We start from the raw sequence: 16,118 nt of genomic DNA on the forward strand, positions 1-16,118 counted from the left end.
GATCAAAAGTAGAACTTATCTCGTTCAAATACAATTTTAAAATTGTGAGTTAAATGTGATGATGATGATTGTCACATTTTTATCTATCACTGTCGATATGATCGCTAGCAAGTGACGAGTGTATAGTTAAAAGTATTACGCGTTTATCCACTACGATAAAATATAAAATCGCGACCAAAATAAACTCACAGGAACAAACCGTTGTATTATTATTTAAGAATATTAAATCATGCTCATTTTTCAGATTAGCCGAGAAAGACAAATGCGGTGGGGGACTCTGATTTATTACCTGGATGTAGATTAAATGTAATAATGATTCCCCAGTTATGATAATGTCACTCGAGATAATATAACTTCTGCGGTTTCCCCTTTTTCCTGTTTCAATATTACGGTTTAGCAATCAGTAACTTTCTTAATAAATGGTTGGCTAGTTAATAGATTTGAAAGTATGGTAAAAATATTGTGAACGGGATTTTGCAGATAATGAAGAAGAGATTATTGTTAGGAGGGTTTAAATATCGATTCCTATTTATACATTTCTGACCACTAGTATAGTTTGAATACCAGAAAGTCCAAAGTCCATGTTGGATGTCTTCGTGGGATAATTTATAGGAAAGTAGGTACGCGTAACGTACCTAGTATATAGTAATAAATAGGTATTATAATATACTATCTTAGTAGAGGTATACTCGTAGTACACATATTGACATATGCTACGCCGTAGCGCGTAGCCAGCTTTTGTGAATTCGTCAATCTTTAATCGACGAACGGTTGCTGTTATGTGCAGCGTTCGAATAATCGAGGTTCTACTGTATTGGTCTTAGCACATTGTACGAAGTTTTTTTTTTTAATCGATGGTAGAAACAACGGGCTCATGCACTTAGACAGTACCCAAGTGGCGTGAAGTGGTGCAGAATAGGGCAGAGTGGCGTTCTCTTGTGTCAGAGGCCAAAAACCTTTTTGGTTAACCGACCTGTCTGCTCTTAGAGTATCCAACTGGCGTGAAGTGGTGAATAGGGCAGTGGCGTTCTCTTGTGTCAGAGGCAAAAAAGTCAAAGCTTTTTGGGTAACTGAGCCAGTGAAGTAAGTAATTCTTACCTGCCGTTCTGAGGTTGCGGGGACGCCGCCTTCTCCCCCTGCACCAGGAAAAGGGACCCCCGGTCCGCGTCCAGGAGTATCGACACGTTCTGCAGGATCTTGTGGCACAGCACCCGCACCTCCAGCTCGTTGCAGATGTCTTTCACCTGAGAAACAATGGGATATGTATTAGTTAGGAATATGAAGATTTTTGATGATTATTTAAATAAAATGGGAGGTGAATGTCGATTAACCTCCTAAGACCCCATGTACAAATTTTTGTAAATATTCCAAAAAATATTTTGAACTTTCATTGAGTAACTAAGGGTTCCAAATTCAAAAACAAAACAAATGCTTCTGGGTCTCAGGAGGATAAATTGAGTGCCTAGAGTAAAAGCGAATAATATTAATATAGTCGACGCGTTAGAACCAAAACTTGACAGTTATATATATTACCCTAATATATCTGGAACTAACGCTATCAGTTAAACCGCAGGACTTAGCAATCTGTGAAATGTTGGTTTGCCGATTATAATTAAGTACCCGCGTAAGTAGTTCCAAATCCGTTTAATACATTTCTGTCATGTCATTTACTTTACTCCCACTGTCTTGCACATAGCCAATATTGGACGGTACCGTATGTGGCATTCACTAAATCATTATTCAAGTCAGCACTCAGGCGCTTCGTCTCGTCCGCGGAAGGGTGTGAAGCGACCCCACGTGCAAGATCGAATTGACTGATGCATAACGTGTAAAGCTAGCAAAGTTAATTTCAACCTTGTTTCATTGGCATAGGGCTTAAAATGGATGGAACGTGTCACACATGACTGCACAGTTGAAAATCGATCACAGCCTGAAGAACCACCGGATGAATGTGAATGTATCTACTGTTTGCAATTATGTTCAAACGATATAGGTATTACGAATACGTCAGGGGTTTAGTGTTTTTAAATCTAGTTACACGTACTATATCCATTTTAATAAATAGTATGTTGAGTTTGTAAATATGAACGTCACGCACGAACGAATACAAATTCAAGCTACCTAATAATGCCTATAACCGTACCTATGAACACTTGTCACAAAACCGAAGTCGCAAGTATGTTACACGGCCCTTTACACGTTTGTTCACGGTTACGGCAGAATCGGAGACTGATGCAAGCCCCTTCTGTGTATCCTTGGGAACTCAGGCAACCTTAGTCACTATCTTCTTATTATTTTTTTAAGCGCAAAAATCAAAATCTACAAAGATGTTCCCTGTATTTTAATTTTATTTCACGATTGCGATGAATATAAATATAACTATCCAAAGAAAACCAGCCTAATAATAAGTTATAGTCAGCCTAAATCTGGCATCCACGCGTACGACCCGAACTAAACAACTAAACAAAGTTTGCCAAAGCAAATTACTGGTCAAACCCTCGGCAGCTTAGTCAGTCTAAGTTAATAGCCTGTTGACTCTTGACTGGAGTTTCGTGTTTTCTCTTGTTAAATTACACTCAAACCTACACCAGATTTTAAGGGCACTTAGTTGGTTAGCCACATTGTGCGAATATTACTAATTTTCAATACGTATGCTATTATACTATTGCTAAAATAATTTAATGTTTTGATGTTCGAATTAGCTAACGTGCTCATTGCTGGCTTACGAAACTTACTACGCTACGGTGAAAAACATAACAAGAATTGAACTACAGACGAGTGAAACTTATTTTTATTATTCACTGGTATTAATATGTACTGACATTTGATTTATGTATTTTCTATTACTAACTTTTTTTAACTTGTAAAAACAAAACAATGCTAAACTGTGATCCGTTAGGTTTGCCATAAAATGTACCTATTATGAAAACTTGGGTCATTCCTATACAAAGTTTGCTTCATGTTATGGGTGTCGGAAAACTTCATTCATGTTCCAAATGGCGGTTCTATTGTTTGAGAAACAAGCGCCATATTTTGCGAATGCTGTTAAGCACTATGCAGGTTGTTTATTGTTATTGACTAACCCTCTTGCTTCTATGCTAAAGTTAAAAGCGAGAAAAAATATAAAACGTGGTAAACACAAGCAATAATTTATCGTTAGTCACTCACGCACATCAATATTATTAGTTATTCTTTTGTGTATGTTTATAGAAATATTATTTCACTCCTCGGCCTTGTTGTCACGATATATGTGACGAGGGTTACAATTGCGTTAATTACTGTTCCATATTTATTATATTGCTATTTCTATGATTTTCGCTTCATCGGATGCTAATAGGAAAATGGAGGGTTCGAAAACAGCGTTGCCTCCACCCGTCTCATCTCATCCCGACAGGTTTAATTCACGTTCAACTCCGACTTCCGTCCAATTTCCGCAACTAAATGTTTAGATTTGGAACGGTATATTATTGAAAATGTATGTTTGTTCATAATAAAACGGGTCCCGGCAGGCGTTTTACATGACATTAAAGCTCTCCAAAGGGCCTTTACGTGTTGGATCTATACCCCCACGCAAGCCTATCAAAAGACCGAGATTTATAGGCGCGTGATTCCAAAAAAGGAGATACAAATAATAATATTTTAATCATAACTGATAATTGATATGATGAACTGATAATTTTCATGAATAGTTATATAAAAATAATATTTTTCCTACTACTTACTGTCAATTTCCATAGTAAAATGAACAGTAGTGCAGCTGCGGTTGGAAATGGACAGTCATCTTTAGAGACCAGAACATCTTAATGTGACACCTTTATGTCACCAACATTAGCAGCCCTATGTACCAACACCACGGCACCCATTGCCGTCCGCGGTCCAATGATCACACTTTGTCGCATCGCTTGCGTAACTGCGTTCAACTGGCTGACTGACCAACACGGTCCTATTCGGGCTAACTGAGGTTACTACTGCATTTGGCGCACTAGGTCCTAGCTGGGACCTTATTTATTGCGAGTCACGGTCAAAAATACGAAATAGACGGCTGTTAAATTCAAGGAACGAGGTTGGATTATAGTTATTTGTTGTATACAGTTAGATTGTGTCTTAAAATATTTTCAGTCGAAGCTACGTTATCTTCAGTAATGTATTGGTCTTTTTTATAAAATAGCAATATGACTAGGTTCAATATTAATTTATCCTAAATGTGTACGTAACGTAAAGAGAAGATATCGATACCTACTTTGAAGCCGTGCCACTTTTCTCGAAGCAGTCTAATACGCTACGATCTGTTAAAATATAATTCTGAAGAGAAATTCCATATAAATCAGAATCAGTTTCCGTACAAACAAGCGCCCTGCATTTATTTAGCGACCGTGAATATTCATAGTCCTCATTGATGGCCCATGTCGACTGAAAGCGGCATTTATCTACGAGCTTCTCACATAAACCCTAACTTCCCTAACCTCATATCTCTTGTCAACGTTTATTTTGAATATGAATATTATTAAGCCCGCGATAAAGTTCATTTTGCAATAACACGTAGGATAACATACGTGTATGGGGTAGTTATAGACAGATAAAGCTCACGACGTATCTGTTTTGCTTTACCGTATTTCGAATTGCTGTTTATTTGGTTACGAAGCGGCTCTGGTTAATTTCGATTGGTGTTTTGTTACGTTCATGAATGGTTTCACTCAATTAAGCGCAATTGTTGGGCCTATGAATTAAATGTCAAGACGTTGATCGATAATTTAGCTACGCCTGAATTCGCTTGGTAGGATAAACATCTAATGAATATACGAGTATACAATGTTGTCGTTTAATTGTCATTAACATATACAATAGATGATGTTGATGTTGACATGTAGTAGGTTTGTCATTGATACTTCATATACTTTGGATACGATTTGGTACTTACAATGTCGGGAACAATGCTGTATACTTTATATGTATACTCGTAGTAATATGCACAACAAATAATAACAACCTGAAATGAAACCTTATATATATTTTCCAATGAATTCTATACCTATACGACTACATTGTTCCATTTCAGGAACCACGTTACACCAACTACATTCACAAAATTCTTCATCGCGGTTCAGCGTGGCAACGCGGCGAGCGTGATGGGCTCCTTTGCATCTGGAGGGACTCGCGAATTTTGTGAATAGTTTTTGTTCTGTTAGTTGCTAGTTTAGGTTAGACATTAGTAATTTTTAGATTTGTATTGTATTGTATTGTATTGTAGATTGTAAGATTTGTATTGACATATAACTAATTAAACTGTTCGTCCTACTAATAAAAAAAAAATCACAAAAGAATGTTTGATGTCTTATCTCCAATATTTCTACATCAAACGACCCGGAAGAGCCAATGATTAGTTCCTGAGCAGCCGCAACAGTTTCACAACTATCGAACAATTCTTTCCATTCACTCATTCGCTCGTTCGCTTATTTGTCTGAACGTTCTGACTGATGAGATTTACTTAGCCCCATTGTTTACCGTTGAGGTATTACAATGTAATATCGGAAAACGTTATGGCAATGACATTATTTATTAGGTATAACTAGATATTACTCGACCGTAGGTATACTATAAATAGTTGTTTAAATTTTTTTAATGTAAATTACGAAAACACATGATCAGTTTGTGAATGCATATAAATAATATATTTGTTTAATGGTATTTTCTATTTAGTGGTAATTACTGTTTGCTAAATGGCTGAGTTCCACCCCAGGCCAAAAGTATGGAAACAAAGTTATTTTTCTTAATTTTTAATATTTCCATTATTATTATTGTGTATTGGTAACGCGAAAATTACTTTAGGCAGTTTTATAAGATTAAAACAGCACCCAAAGTATTAAAACATCCTAATATATGTGAAAAAAATATAAATTTGAGAGAACAAATACCAATCAACCTTCTTACTCATAATTGTCTTTCTACGAAAGGTTGAATTTACAGTTTTATTAAAGAAAATTATAAGTAATTTACTTTTAAAATGTTTTATTATCATTTTACTCTTTATATTTCTTTTTAATAAATACATTATTTATGTGAAAATTACAGTTTTTTATTGTCATATAAGTTTGTTTCCATACTTTTGGTCTGGGGTGTACATTATTTCTAAGATACTTACTACTTAGACAAAAAATAATAAATTATTCTGTAGGTACAAGACCCAAAACTTCGATACTAACTCCCCCTTACATTACTAGTAGTAGTATACCTATTAGTAGGGTGAGAAGGTTGCCAAAATTATGACAGACAGACAAACTAACAGGGGAGGCTTAGTAATAGCTAAGGTCCCGTTTGTCCTTTTCAAGCACTGAACCATAAAAAACGAAGTGCTAAATCCCTTTTAGTCCTTACAGGATTATTGGACCGGTCACGTTCGACCCAAATCGTCGATAATTAATCATTTCGTTTATCTACCGCGACAGGGATGAATTGCCATGGCGAATTAAACAAATGCCCTCCATCACGGCGTAGATTAGGTTCAGATGTGTTTGTGACCCGTGCAAATTGGACTCCAAATCTAATCTAATCTATAGGTTATCTACATGTCCTATACAGATACATAAATAAAATTGAGTTACGTATGCAAATTCACTTCGCTAAAAGATTACGTTAAAATGTAAAATATAGATATGACAGGCATATATAATTCATTAATCCATGCTTATAAACCTTTAATTCAACAAGGTAAGTACAAAATATTGAACATAACTTTTGACTCTCTATACCTTTTTTTTTTTTAGGAAAATCCGTTATGGATACCTCCGCACCGCAGGGACAGCGCGGAGGTTATGTCGGACTTTCACCGACTAAAAACCTCCCAGTTGTCCAACGCGCCAGTGCCGTCCTAGCGTTGTGCCCCTTTATGGGTCTCCTCTTTTTGCAGTCGCAGTCCCTAGCTGCGACCGTCTCCGACCCCAAGGACCCCTTTTAGTCGCCTTTTACGACAGGCAGGGGATGCCGTAGCCTTACGCCCGGGCTACAGGGCTCTCTACACCTACCTAGCAGTCGCTTGGTACTTACGTCCATTCTTCGGACTCTTACTCGCTAATACAGAACGGACATCGTAAAATACTACATAAATTGCGAACATCAATGGCACATTGTTACTACTTCATTTTATGCTAATTAAGTTCCGCTGCCATTTACGGACTGTGCTGTGTTTACTTATCCAGTACAGTAACTTATCCAGTTAAGATCTATTCTCAAGTTCAAGAACAAAATTTGCTACATAATAGTGATACCGTTCATTAGCCCAAAGTCTCAAGCCCGCTCTGTTTTCATTGAAAGTACGCGAGATATGCACGCTTTTTCGACACCTAGGGTTAGGAAAATTACGAATGTTTGACAATAAAGAATAAATATAGGAGTAAATCCTACTAATCCATATTATAAATGGCAAAGTGTGTCTGTCTGTCTGTCTATCTGTCTGTTTCCTCTTCACGCTTAAACCACTGAACCGATTTAGTTAAAATTTGGTATAGAGATTGTTTGAGTCCCGGGGAAGGACTTAGGGTAGTTTTTTTTTTTTGGAAGTTTGTACGGGAAATCGATAAAAAGCAGATTGGATAAAAATAAGCTACCCAAATTACTAACTCCACGTAGACGAAGTCGCGGGCAAAAGCTAGTAAGATTGTAAGCGTGAAGAATTGGATATTTATTGTTACTACTCCATCACCCATAATACATCGAGTGCAGGCGCGGCCCGCCTTAAGGAGCGCTTGTGCGGTGCACTCCCATATATAATCAAAATGAAATTATGGTACCTATTTAATATGTTACTATTTAAGATAGATCGTAAACAACTCAATACCAATTAAATAATAACCTTTATTCATTATATGATTAGTTTATAGACAGCTCACCACTACCTACACGGCGTACTTCTATAATTTCATAGAAATCAAAGGTAACGCGCGAAGCGGAGCGCTTTGGATTGCGCTCCTATGGATAAAGATTTAGTACATTCGATCAATAGGAAATTCAATAAGAGCGAAAGAGAAGTTTCACCATAGCTCCGCACGTGAAACAAAATATTTTCTATGAGGGAAGAGGCAAAATCGGTGCGGCGGCGCTCCGAGCCCGGTTGATCTGCGCGCGCATCCCGCGCGCCATGTTGATATTGTTGTCACTTGTTTCTAAACAGACCTTAGTCAATTTTAAAGTATGTGCGGGAATGCAATTTTGGCTTTTTTTTTTTTTCATTCTAAATAATGAAACAAGAGTTTAAACAGTTAAAGCACATAATTTGTTTGTTGTGAGGTGTTTAAAAATGAATGAATTTAACGTGAGAATGTGAAAAAGTTTACAAAATCGACTCGAGTTCAATTATGGACGACCTTGAACTTTCGTAGCAATGTTAGTCAAAAACAAAAACCTATATATTTTTAAATCACTTTTAAATCAGATCAATAAGCAAAAACACCGTGGTTGTGTTGTGTGAATGTGATAAAAGTAACTAGCTTATTTTGTTTTTCGTGTTACCTATATGTTTTGTATTTGGCGCGGGCGCGGGCGACGGCTGTGCGGTGAGTTTGTTTGGACCGAAACAGGTGTGTTAACAATTTAGCACATCTGTCCATAAAATTTAAATAAAAACATATCCATTTGTAAAATGAACTGCAGTTGGCGTCTATCGGTCGTCAAGATATTCGTAATACCGGAAATCTATGAGAGAGTTCAATGACCGGGTGGACGGAAACCGACATCTAGGTACTTTGCGACGGTTAATTGAATGTGTAGCTTTAGTTTTTGTTTTTTATTGTGAGTGAACACCCATAATACATAGCTACCAGCCGCCTCTGATCGAGTGGATGAAACGGGAGATCGAAATTCCTACGGAAGTGCAAATGCCAGTATAATATAAAACTCTTTCAAACTAATATGCGCATCACTACACTGTTTGCATAATAATCATTGAGACGTCTAAAGAAAGGCATCTAAAGCCTGCGAATGTATGAATGCTTACTGTCAAGACCCCATTCCTTGTCTCGTATTTATTGCACATTCCTTTTATTCTGATTTAATTTCCACCGAACAGCAATATCCGACCATTGTTAAAGAAAGCCATGTGTCCAGGATAGAGCGAAGTGGAAGGAGAAAAGTAGGAAAGCGGACCCCGTCACAGTACTTACGGGACAAACGCTAGGAGGATGATGATGATGTTAAAGAAAGCCATGTCAGGTGATGGCGTGTAAACACCATTCTTACTTCTCTTAAAACCGTTAGTATAACGAAAACACTCAAATAATAACTCGTTATGGTGAGTTTAACTGCGCTTGAACATACCGCCAACTATCGATCATAAATAAAGATATGAAAGACGGCAACGATTTACACAGCTATTTGTATGAACAGCTTCGTCTGTTCCCGTTATCTGTGGTTCGGTTAGGGATGTCAAATACAAATCCACATCCCCTATAGGCGCTATATAAGAATGAAATTCTATCAGCACGTAATAAACAAAAAAATATTATTAGATTTTTATTATACAAAGGCTCCATCAAGAAGAAACTAAACGTTTATTTAGACAGAAACTGAATAAAAACTTGTGGTTAAATTAAGGGACATAGTTAATTTAGCTCGTAGTTAATATGTAGATAAATACAAACAATATTTGTAGGCCAGACATGGAATAACATATTTTTCATACAAATAAATCATTCATTCGCGAAAAGAAAAACACATTAATATGGCATGAGTTGGAAAAATCCGTCCTGTCGTCTTGCTTTGGCCATAGCCCTTATTTCACCAAGTAGGTATTTCATTTGTCATGTGATAATTCACTTGAGTCAACAGGTAACAATAGTCTATACGATAGTTGCCATAATTACATGTCAATTCATAGATATACAGCGCGATGTCATTGTCAATTGTGTGAAATGGCGTGCCGACAACCCTAGTTGCGACTTGCAGAGAGCTCTCAATGAATCGGTAATGAATCATTCGGTTCAATCGCTTTCGTGTCCGATGCACCTCAATCGGTTTATACTAGACTCGGCTGCGGACTTCAATTCGCTGACGCATCTAATCACACAACATTAATTAACTGAACATTTCGAGTCAAAGCTGGGTTAGACAATGGAAGTGACTAGATCGCTTTGACGAAGCAGATACCTAGTGTGTGGGCGAATTTCGAAATCGTTCCAGTAATCAAGATTTGGTACCTTCCTATATAATAATTTGGGTTTATAAAGTTTGTAATATGGTCTATATGTTTATATAAATAATTTCTGTCATCAAGGACTGTTCAAGAGAGCGCATCCACAGTGCTTAAATTGGGACTTAATTAATACAGAAGAGGAATTAGAGCGTTAAATGTGTGTGTGTTGTGTTGTGTGCTAAATTATTAACTAAAATATAGCGGTTATTTTCAGCAAAGCACGTACAGCGCAACGAAACAAATCTACACATCACGCAACAAAGTTGCAGCAACGAGTTGGATGGCTAGTCGTAAATGTATAATAAATCTAAAGCTTTTGCAAATTTGCAAAGCAAAAAACTGCTGAAATGAATGGCCAGAGTTTTATAAATACAAGAAATTGTATGTAATTAGCAGCGGTAAGTGGTTTCAGTTCCGATGTGCAGCAAAAAGTTATGAGTACCTATCCGTCCCAAATTGGTTACCTTTCTACTAGTCAAATCAGCTTCCGTTTTTAGAACTGTCAAAACGATTTTCTAATATGGAATTTATATGAAAACGTGTGTAGTGACGTCACGGTTAGATTACCTACTTTTTATATTTCAATCCAATTTATTAAATAGAAATAGTATTTAAAAATAACTGCTATCTATGTTTTTCTAATAAATATCTGGTGCTTTATTTCGTGCACGCGCACGGTGTGAAATAATTTATTTTAAGTAGAGGAAATTACCCAATTCCCAATACCTCTACTAAAATTCCTCTCCACGGAAGATTAGGTAGCAGTCGCAGTGTCTAAGCACATTTTCAGAAAGAGTCCCGCATTTTTGATGAAATCAGTAAGTGCTAAAATGAGGAGGGCAACCGACTTAAAAGGTTTTATAGGATCTAGGATAACAAACTCGTACAATTTACGGTTTTTGGCCAGAAGCCCTAGCAGAAGTATTATAAAATCTACATATGAACTGTGATAAGTAAAACCTTTTTTCGTACGTTCGAGCAGTTCCCACAGTGTCCGCTCTTGGGATATTTTAACGCATTCTGTCGTTTCTAAACATTATTATTGTTGTACATATTATAATGAAATTCTCAGTACTGCGTTACCGTAAGTCTATTTTACGCCATTGACATTTATTTAAGTAATGGCTTTCAGCTCAAATTTATAGCTAGGAGGTGCAATCAATCAAATAAAATAAATTGCAATTAAGCCAACCATTGATTATAATTAGATTTATAATGTTTTATAAATACATCTGACAATTGAGTCACTAAACGGTCAAGGCTGTAATGAGCAAAAATATCTTATATAAGGCAGCCTTTGATATGACTGTCGTTTCAAAAAGCTGCTAATAAATACCATCGACGGAATTATTTGTGACATCGTCAACTTTATAAGAACGTATTAAGAATCGCGAATGGCCAAGTGTTACTGTCATTGCAATAAAACTGACATTTTATCAACCTTATAGTAGGGAAATATGGTCCATTAATGTTCAGATAAGCGTGTTGGTGTAGCTTTCAGTGCACGTGCACCCGCGCGCGCGCATCGTTTATCAAACGTGGCCACAGCGGCACGATGATCTGTGTACGTTATTGTTGTGTGTAAACTACCTATACGTACATATTGTATAGTCAGAGTCGAATGACATCAGTCATGTTCCGGTGCACTTAAAGAACCGTAACGATATGAGTAGGACAGTTGTCAGGCTTGTACCTTATATTCCTCAAAAAAAAAACTGGTCCTCATATTGGCCACGAAAAAGTGCGTGTCGAACCAACCGAAATTAAAGGTTTCGTGCCTTGGTACGAAATGAGACGAGACGTGCCTACAGATAAAAAGTAAAAGCAAAAAATGAACCGACAAACAAGCTTATGTTTTCGACACTTACGCTCTTTTATTAATGAGAAAATTGACAACACAATAGCGTAACATTTAATACGCTTGGTGTAACAGCTGTACGCTCAATACACTAACGTTCATCTGTTTACGCGAAATAAAAACACTTCAGACGAGATTAAGAGCACGTCCAAGCGGCCACCGACCTCGGGTAACTAACACTACTCGCTGACATCGGGGATTTTGTTTATAACTGCTTTTGACAAGTCTGGGCGCCGGAGCCAGCCCTGATTATAACTTTGACAGTTGCTGCTGAGCGACATGGACGTTCCGATCGCTTGCAAGTAGACGAGAAGGCGAATTGCAAACGAATAAAGAGCTTTCTGATTATAGTAATTATGTATTGTTGTTATTGTTATACCAGTTACGAATCTCAATATTACATGACATTGTTTTTTCTAAAACTAATCGCCCGCGCAACTTATAAACAGGGCCTGACCCACCCGACTATTGATTGACGTCAACAAAAAACGTTTTTCTACTCGTCGACTGCAATGCTTGAATTAAAACTTCGTATACCAAAGTGAAATCGCATACTTTTTTCACTATGGGACCCCAACTCAACTATAATATTCATTTCGATACAGCTTAGTCAACTATAATATTCATTTCGATACAGTTTAGTCTACTATAATGAAATTGACCAATCAAAAGCTGTCTAAAAATTGAATTTAGTGCGGAGCAAGTACCAGGGCCCTCATGAGTTACGAGAAGGTGTCGTTGACCAACCGGCCGGAGGCGCGGGGCGCGGGGGCCGGGTCGCGTACGAGTATGAAGGTATCGCGGCTGCTCGCGCATCTTAGCTATATACTTTTGGTTTTTTTACCTACATGTATGATGTTTCTATTAGTTTTAAGTATTGTTTTTGTTGACCCGTAGAAAAAGTATTGTATACAATAGTGATATAATCAAGCTTTTCAATCACGATTGTATAAAATACTATATTTTGTTCGCTATTCGCCATTTAAATGTGTGCTAGTATTAGAGTAGCAGATTCTGTTACATTCCAATCACTTATAACCTATAGCCGTCCACAAATAAAAACTTGCCCAGACATATGCAATGTTAAAATGAAGATTCATAATACACTGACCTTCTTATAGGCCTCTGGGCAACGAGAGGATAATACAAAACCGGGTATGACTCAAATCAAATGTTTACAGCAGAGCCTTCTAATAATGAAAAGTCAAATCACTAAAAGGTTAAAAATGTACCTATAAGTTTTAATTCTCATAGGCCGCCCACTCAAACATTGTTACGGTAGCGTTGTTGACATTTCATTATCAGCGGACCCGGTCTTTATCGTGACCCGGCCCGGCGGGGACTAATTTGTACACACGTAAGCCAACCGATGGCGATAGCGGGACATTTCAACGTTTATTTGACAAAACTGACTTGATGCCTTTGGCCCCTTGGGGCATAGAAGACCGTATAAAACGTATTTTAAGCAGGTCTATTTCTGTCCACTTTCGAGCAAAGCTAGCCCAGCCCACGGCAAAGTTAGCTCAAATAAAGATACCTACTGTGAATAGTAATCGCGACGGTTATTGAAACTGAAACTACAGAAAACTTTGATGCTTTTACAAGGCGCATTCAGACTCAATAGTTAATACTTACTGAATAAAATCTATTTCCAGACATGTATGTATACCTCAAATATCTTCAATAAATAGAGCTACCAATTTTATTATTAGTCCTTTTGTGACTTGCCATCTCTACGAATTAATGCAGTGACCGCAACCATTATTTACTGTAATGTAGTGAATGACTCAAAGCTTACCGCCGATAATTGTTTGTGCACTTCAGTCAATACAAACAACCTATACTCATTGAATGAATTGAGATTCAATTACTAAACTTCACAGCTGACGTTTGTATTTATATAAATAGGTCCACAATAACTTTACATTAAGTATATTGTTATACACACTTCAATTCGAACTTTAAATAGCTTGCGTATTCGCTTTACAAGCACTAATGGTTGAGGCTAGTGGCAGTTAACCTAAGTTTTACAAGGGTACAAACACTATTGAAGTTGTTATACAAAGTGCCCATAACTTATATTGAGTTCGCAACTTCATAACAAGTTTATATGGAACAACACTCAATTTTAGTTAGTTTTTTATCAAGCTTGCTTGCGAGGAATAGTTTTAAAAATTGCCACTTATCTATATGATTCATTTTACACGATTTTGTATTCTTGGGAGCCCTACAGGTTTAGTTCCATGAACAGAGTGCTAAGTTCAATCAGCTGCATAATAAACCTAATTAATACCTGTATACAAATTCCTACACGAGAAGAGCCAACATTTGAAGACCCGTTAACGTTATACTATAACTCACCAGCTCAAATATGAGTTCTTTCTCATCCAGCTGCCTCAGCTCATGTCGCGAGCGGCGCTGCGGCCGCGACGGCGCGGCATGCGGCTGGTCGCCCAAAAACGTCGGCGTGCCGTCCACCGTCGTCACCAGCGGTTTCAGCAGCCCGCCGCGCTCGAACTCGTGCGCTGATATCTTCCTGCCGAAGAAATGCGTTCTGTCTTTTAGATAACGATACTGTTTCTGGGGCGAAGTGCGAGAAATAATAATGGAGATGATATACGGTACAAACAAAAAATAATGATAAACCTATTTCGAATTGTTCCCAAAAATAATTGAAACACAATATTCTTGACAAGACGAACTCATTTCCTTTTATAACACCGTCAAAAACATTAACGGCAAGTGTTCAACTAATAATGAATAACAATTGACGACTGGTCTGGCCTAGTGGGTAGTGACCCTGCCTGTTAAGCCGCGGTCCTGGGTTCGAATCCTAGTAAGAGCATTTATTTGTGTGATTAACACAGATATTTGTTCCTGAGTCTTGGGTGTTTTCTATGTATTTGTATATTATATATATCGTTGTCTGAGTATACCCACAACACAAGCCTTCTTGAGCTTACTGCGGGACTTAGTCAATCTGTGTAAGAATGTCCTATAATATTTATTTATTTATTTATTTATTTAATGACAAAGGCGCGTAACTTGCACGTCTGAATTCACCTATGCAAAGCATAGCAAGCAAATATGAGCGAAAATTATTGAAATATTTGTGTGAACACTTTACACAATCAAATATAGCTGAAATGAATCAGTAATTTCTGAATCTAATGAAATTCCAGGAATTTATTGATTCACATTTTCATTTAACTCTTGCATATTTCCGTTATATTGCCAAACACGTGTATCAAACAAAATTAATTACGGGGTACGAATTTTCTGTTCTTGCAATGGATTTTAGTGCCAACTTTAGTGGTGACAAGTTAGACCGACATAAAGTTAATCAGCAATTAGGCGTCCTGGACTCACGCCAGGCATAATTTAATATCCGATAAGATGATAAGGAAGACTTGGCCCGCTCTGTTTACACATCGCACGATTTGGGAAAAGGTCCAAATCGCTTTGTATGTCGTTTTGGATTTATTAGACTTCAACCCATTTAACAAATGCACCAGTATTTTGAAACGAACGTTCAAATCTCAGGAATGGAAACAGTTGAATAAAAATTGGTGTGTTTGATGACACGGTTTCTAGTTAATGAAGTTAAAATTATTTTAGGTACCTTCGTTATCTAGGTAAGCTTTTATTGATGTTGAATCACCATTTCTTCGCTTTGGGAGTATTGAGTGCTTTGGGTCAAGACCGAAATGCGGAGATAACTTTAAACGTTTAGACAGGGTCTTAATTAAATAAGTGGTACTCGAACAATTTGTGCCGGCAAGAACCAATCCTCTCTTGGCAGCTGTAACTTAATTCCAAATTGGGTTAAATACTGCCATCGTTCACTTAAGCCCTCATTATCATGGAAAGCTAAATCTTCACAGGTAAGTCCATAGTAAAATAAACCGGCCAAGTGCTAGTCGGACTCCCGCACGGAGGGTTCCGCACCATCAATAAAAAATAGAGCAAAACAAGCAAAAAACGGTCACCCATCCAAGTACTGACCCCGCCCGACGTTGCTTAACTTCGGTCAAAAATTACGTTTGTTGTATGGGAGCCCCACTTAAATCTTTTATTTCA

The 16,118-nt window shown here is 37.4% G+C and overlaps 1 protein-coding gene across 1 annotated transcript in view; it reads right to left on the reverse strand.

Moving 5' to 3' along the window:
- LOC134654136 (dual 3',5'-cyclic-AMP and -GMP phosphodiesterase 11-like) overlaps nucleotides 1-16,118 on the reverse strand; it is a 207,290-nt gene that overhangs the window by 80,011 nt on the left and 111,161 nt on the right. The window contains exons 5-6 of the mRNA XM_063509585.1: nucleotides 14,400-14,574; nucleotides 1,099-1,244 (exon numbers count right to left, since the gene is read on the reverse strand). Of these exons, the coding sequence (XP_063365655.1) occupies nucleotides 1,099-1,244; nucleotides 14,400-14,574 (321 nt within the window). The remainder of the gene's footprint in view (nucleotides 1-1,098; nucleotides 1,245-14,399; nucleotides 14,575-16,118) is intronic.

The sequence above is a fragment of the Cydia amplana genome, chromosome 14 (genome assembly GCF_948474715.1).
Source record: "Cydia amplana chromosome 14, ilCydAmpl1.1, whole genome shotgun sequence".
Lineage (NCBI taxonomy): Eukaryota > Metazoa > Arthropoda > Insecta > Lepidoptera > Tortricidae > Cydia > Cydia amplana.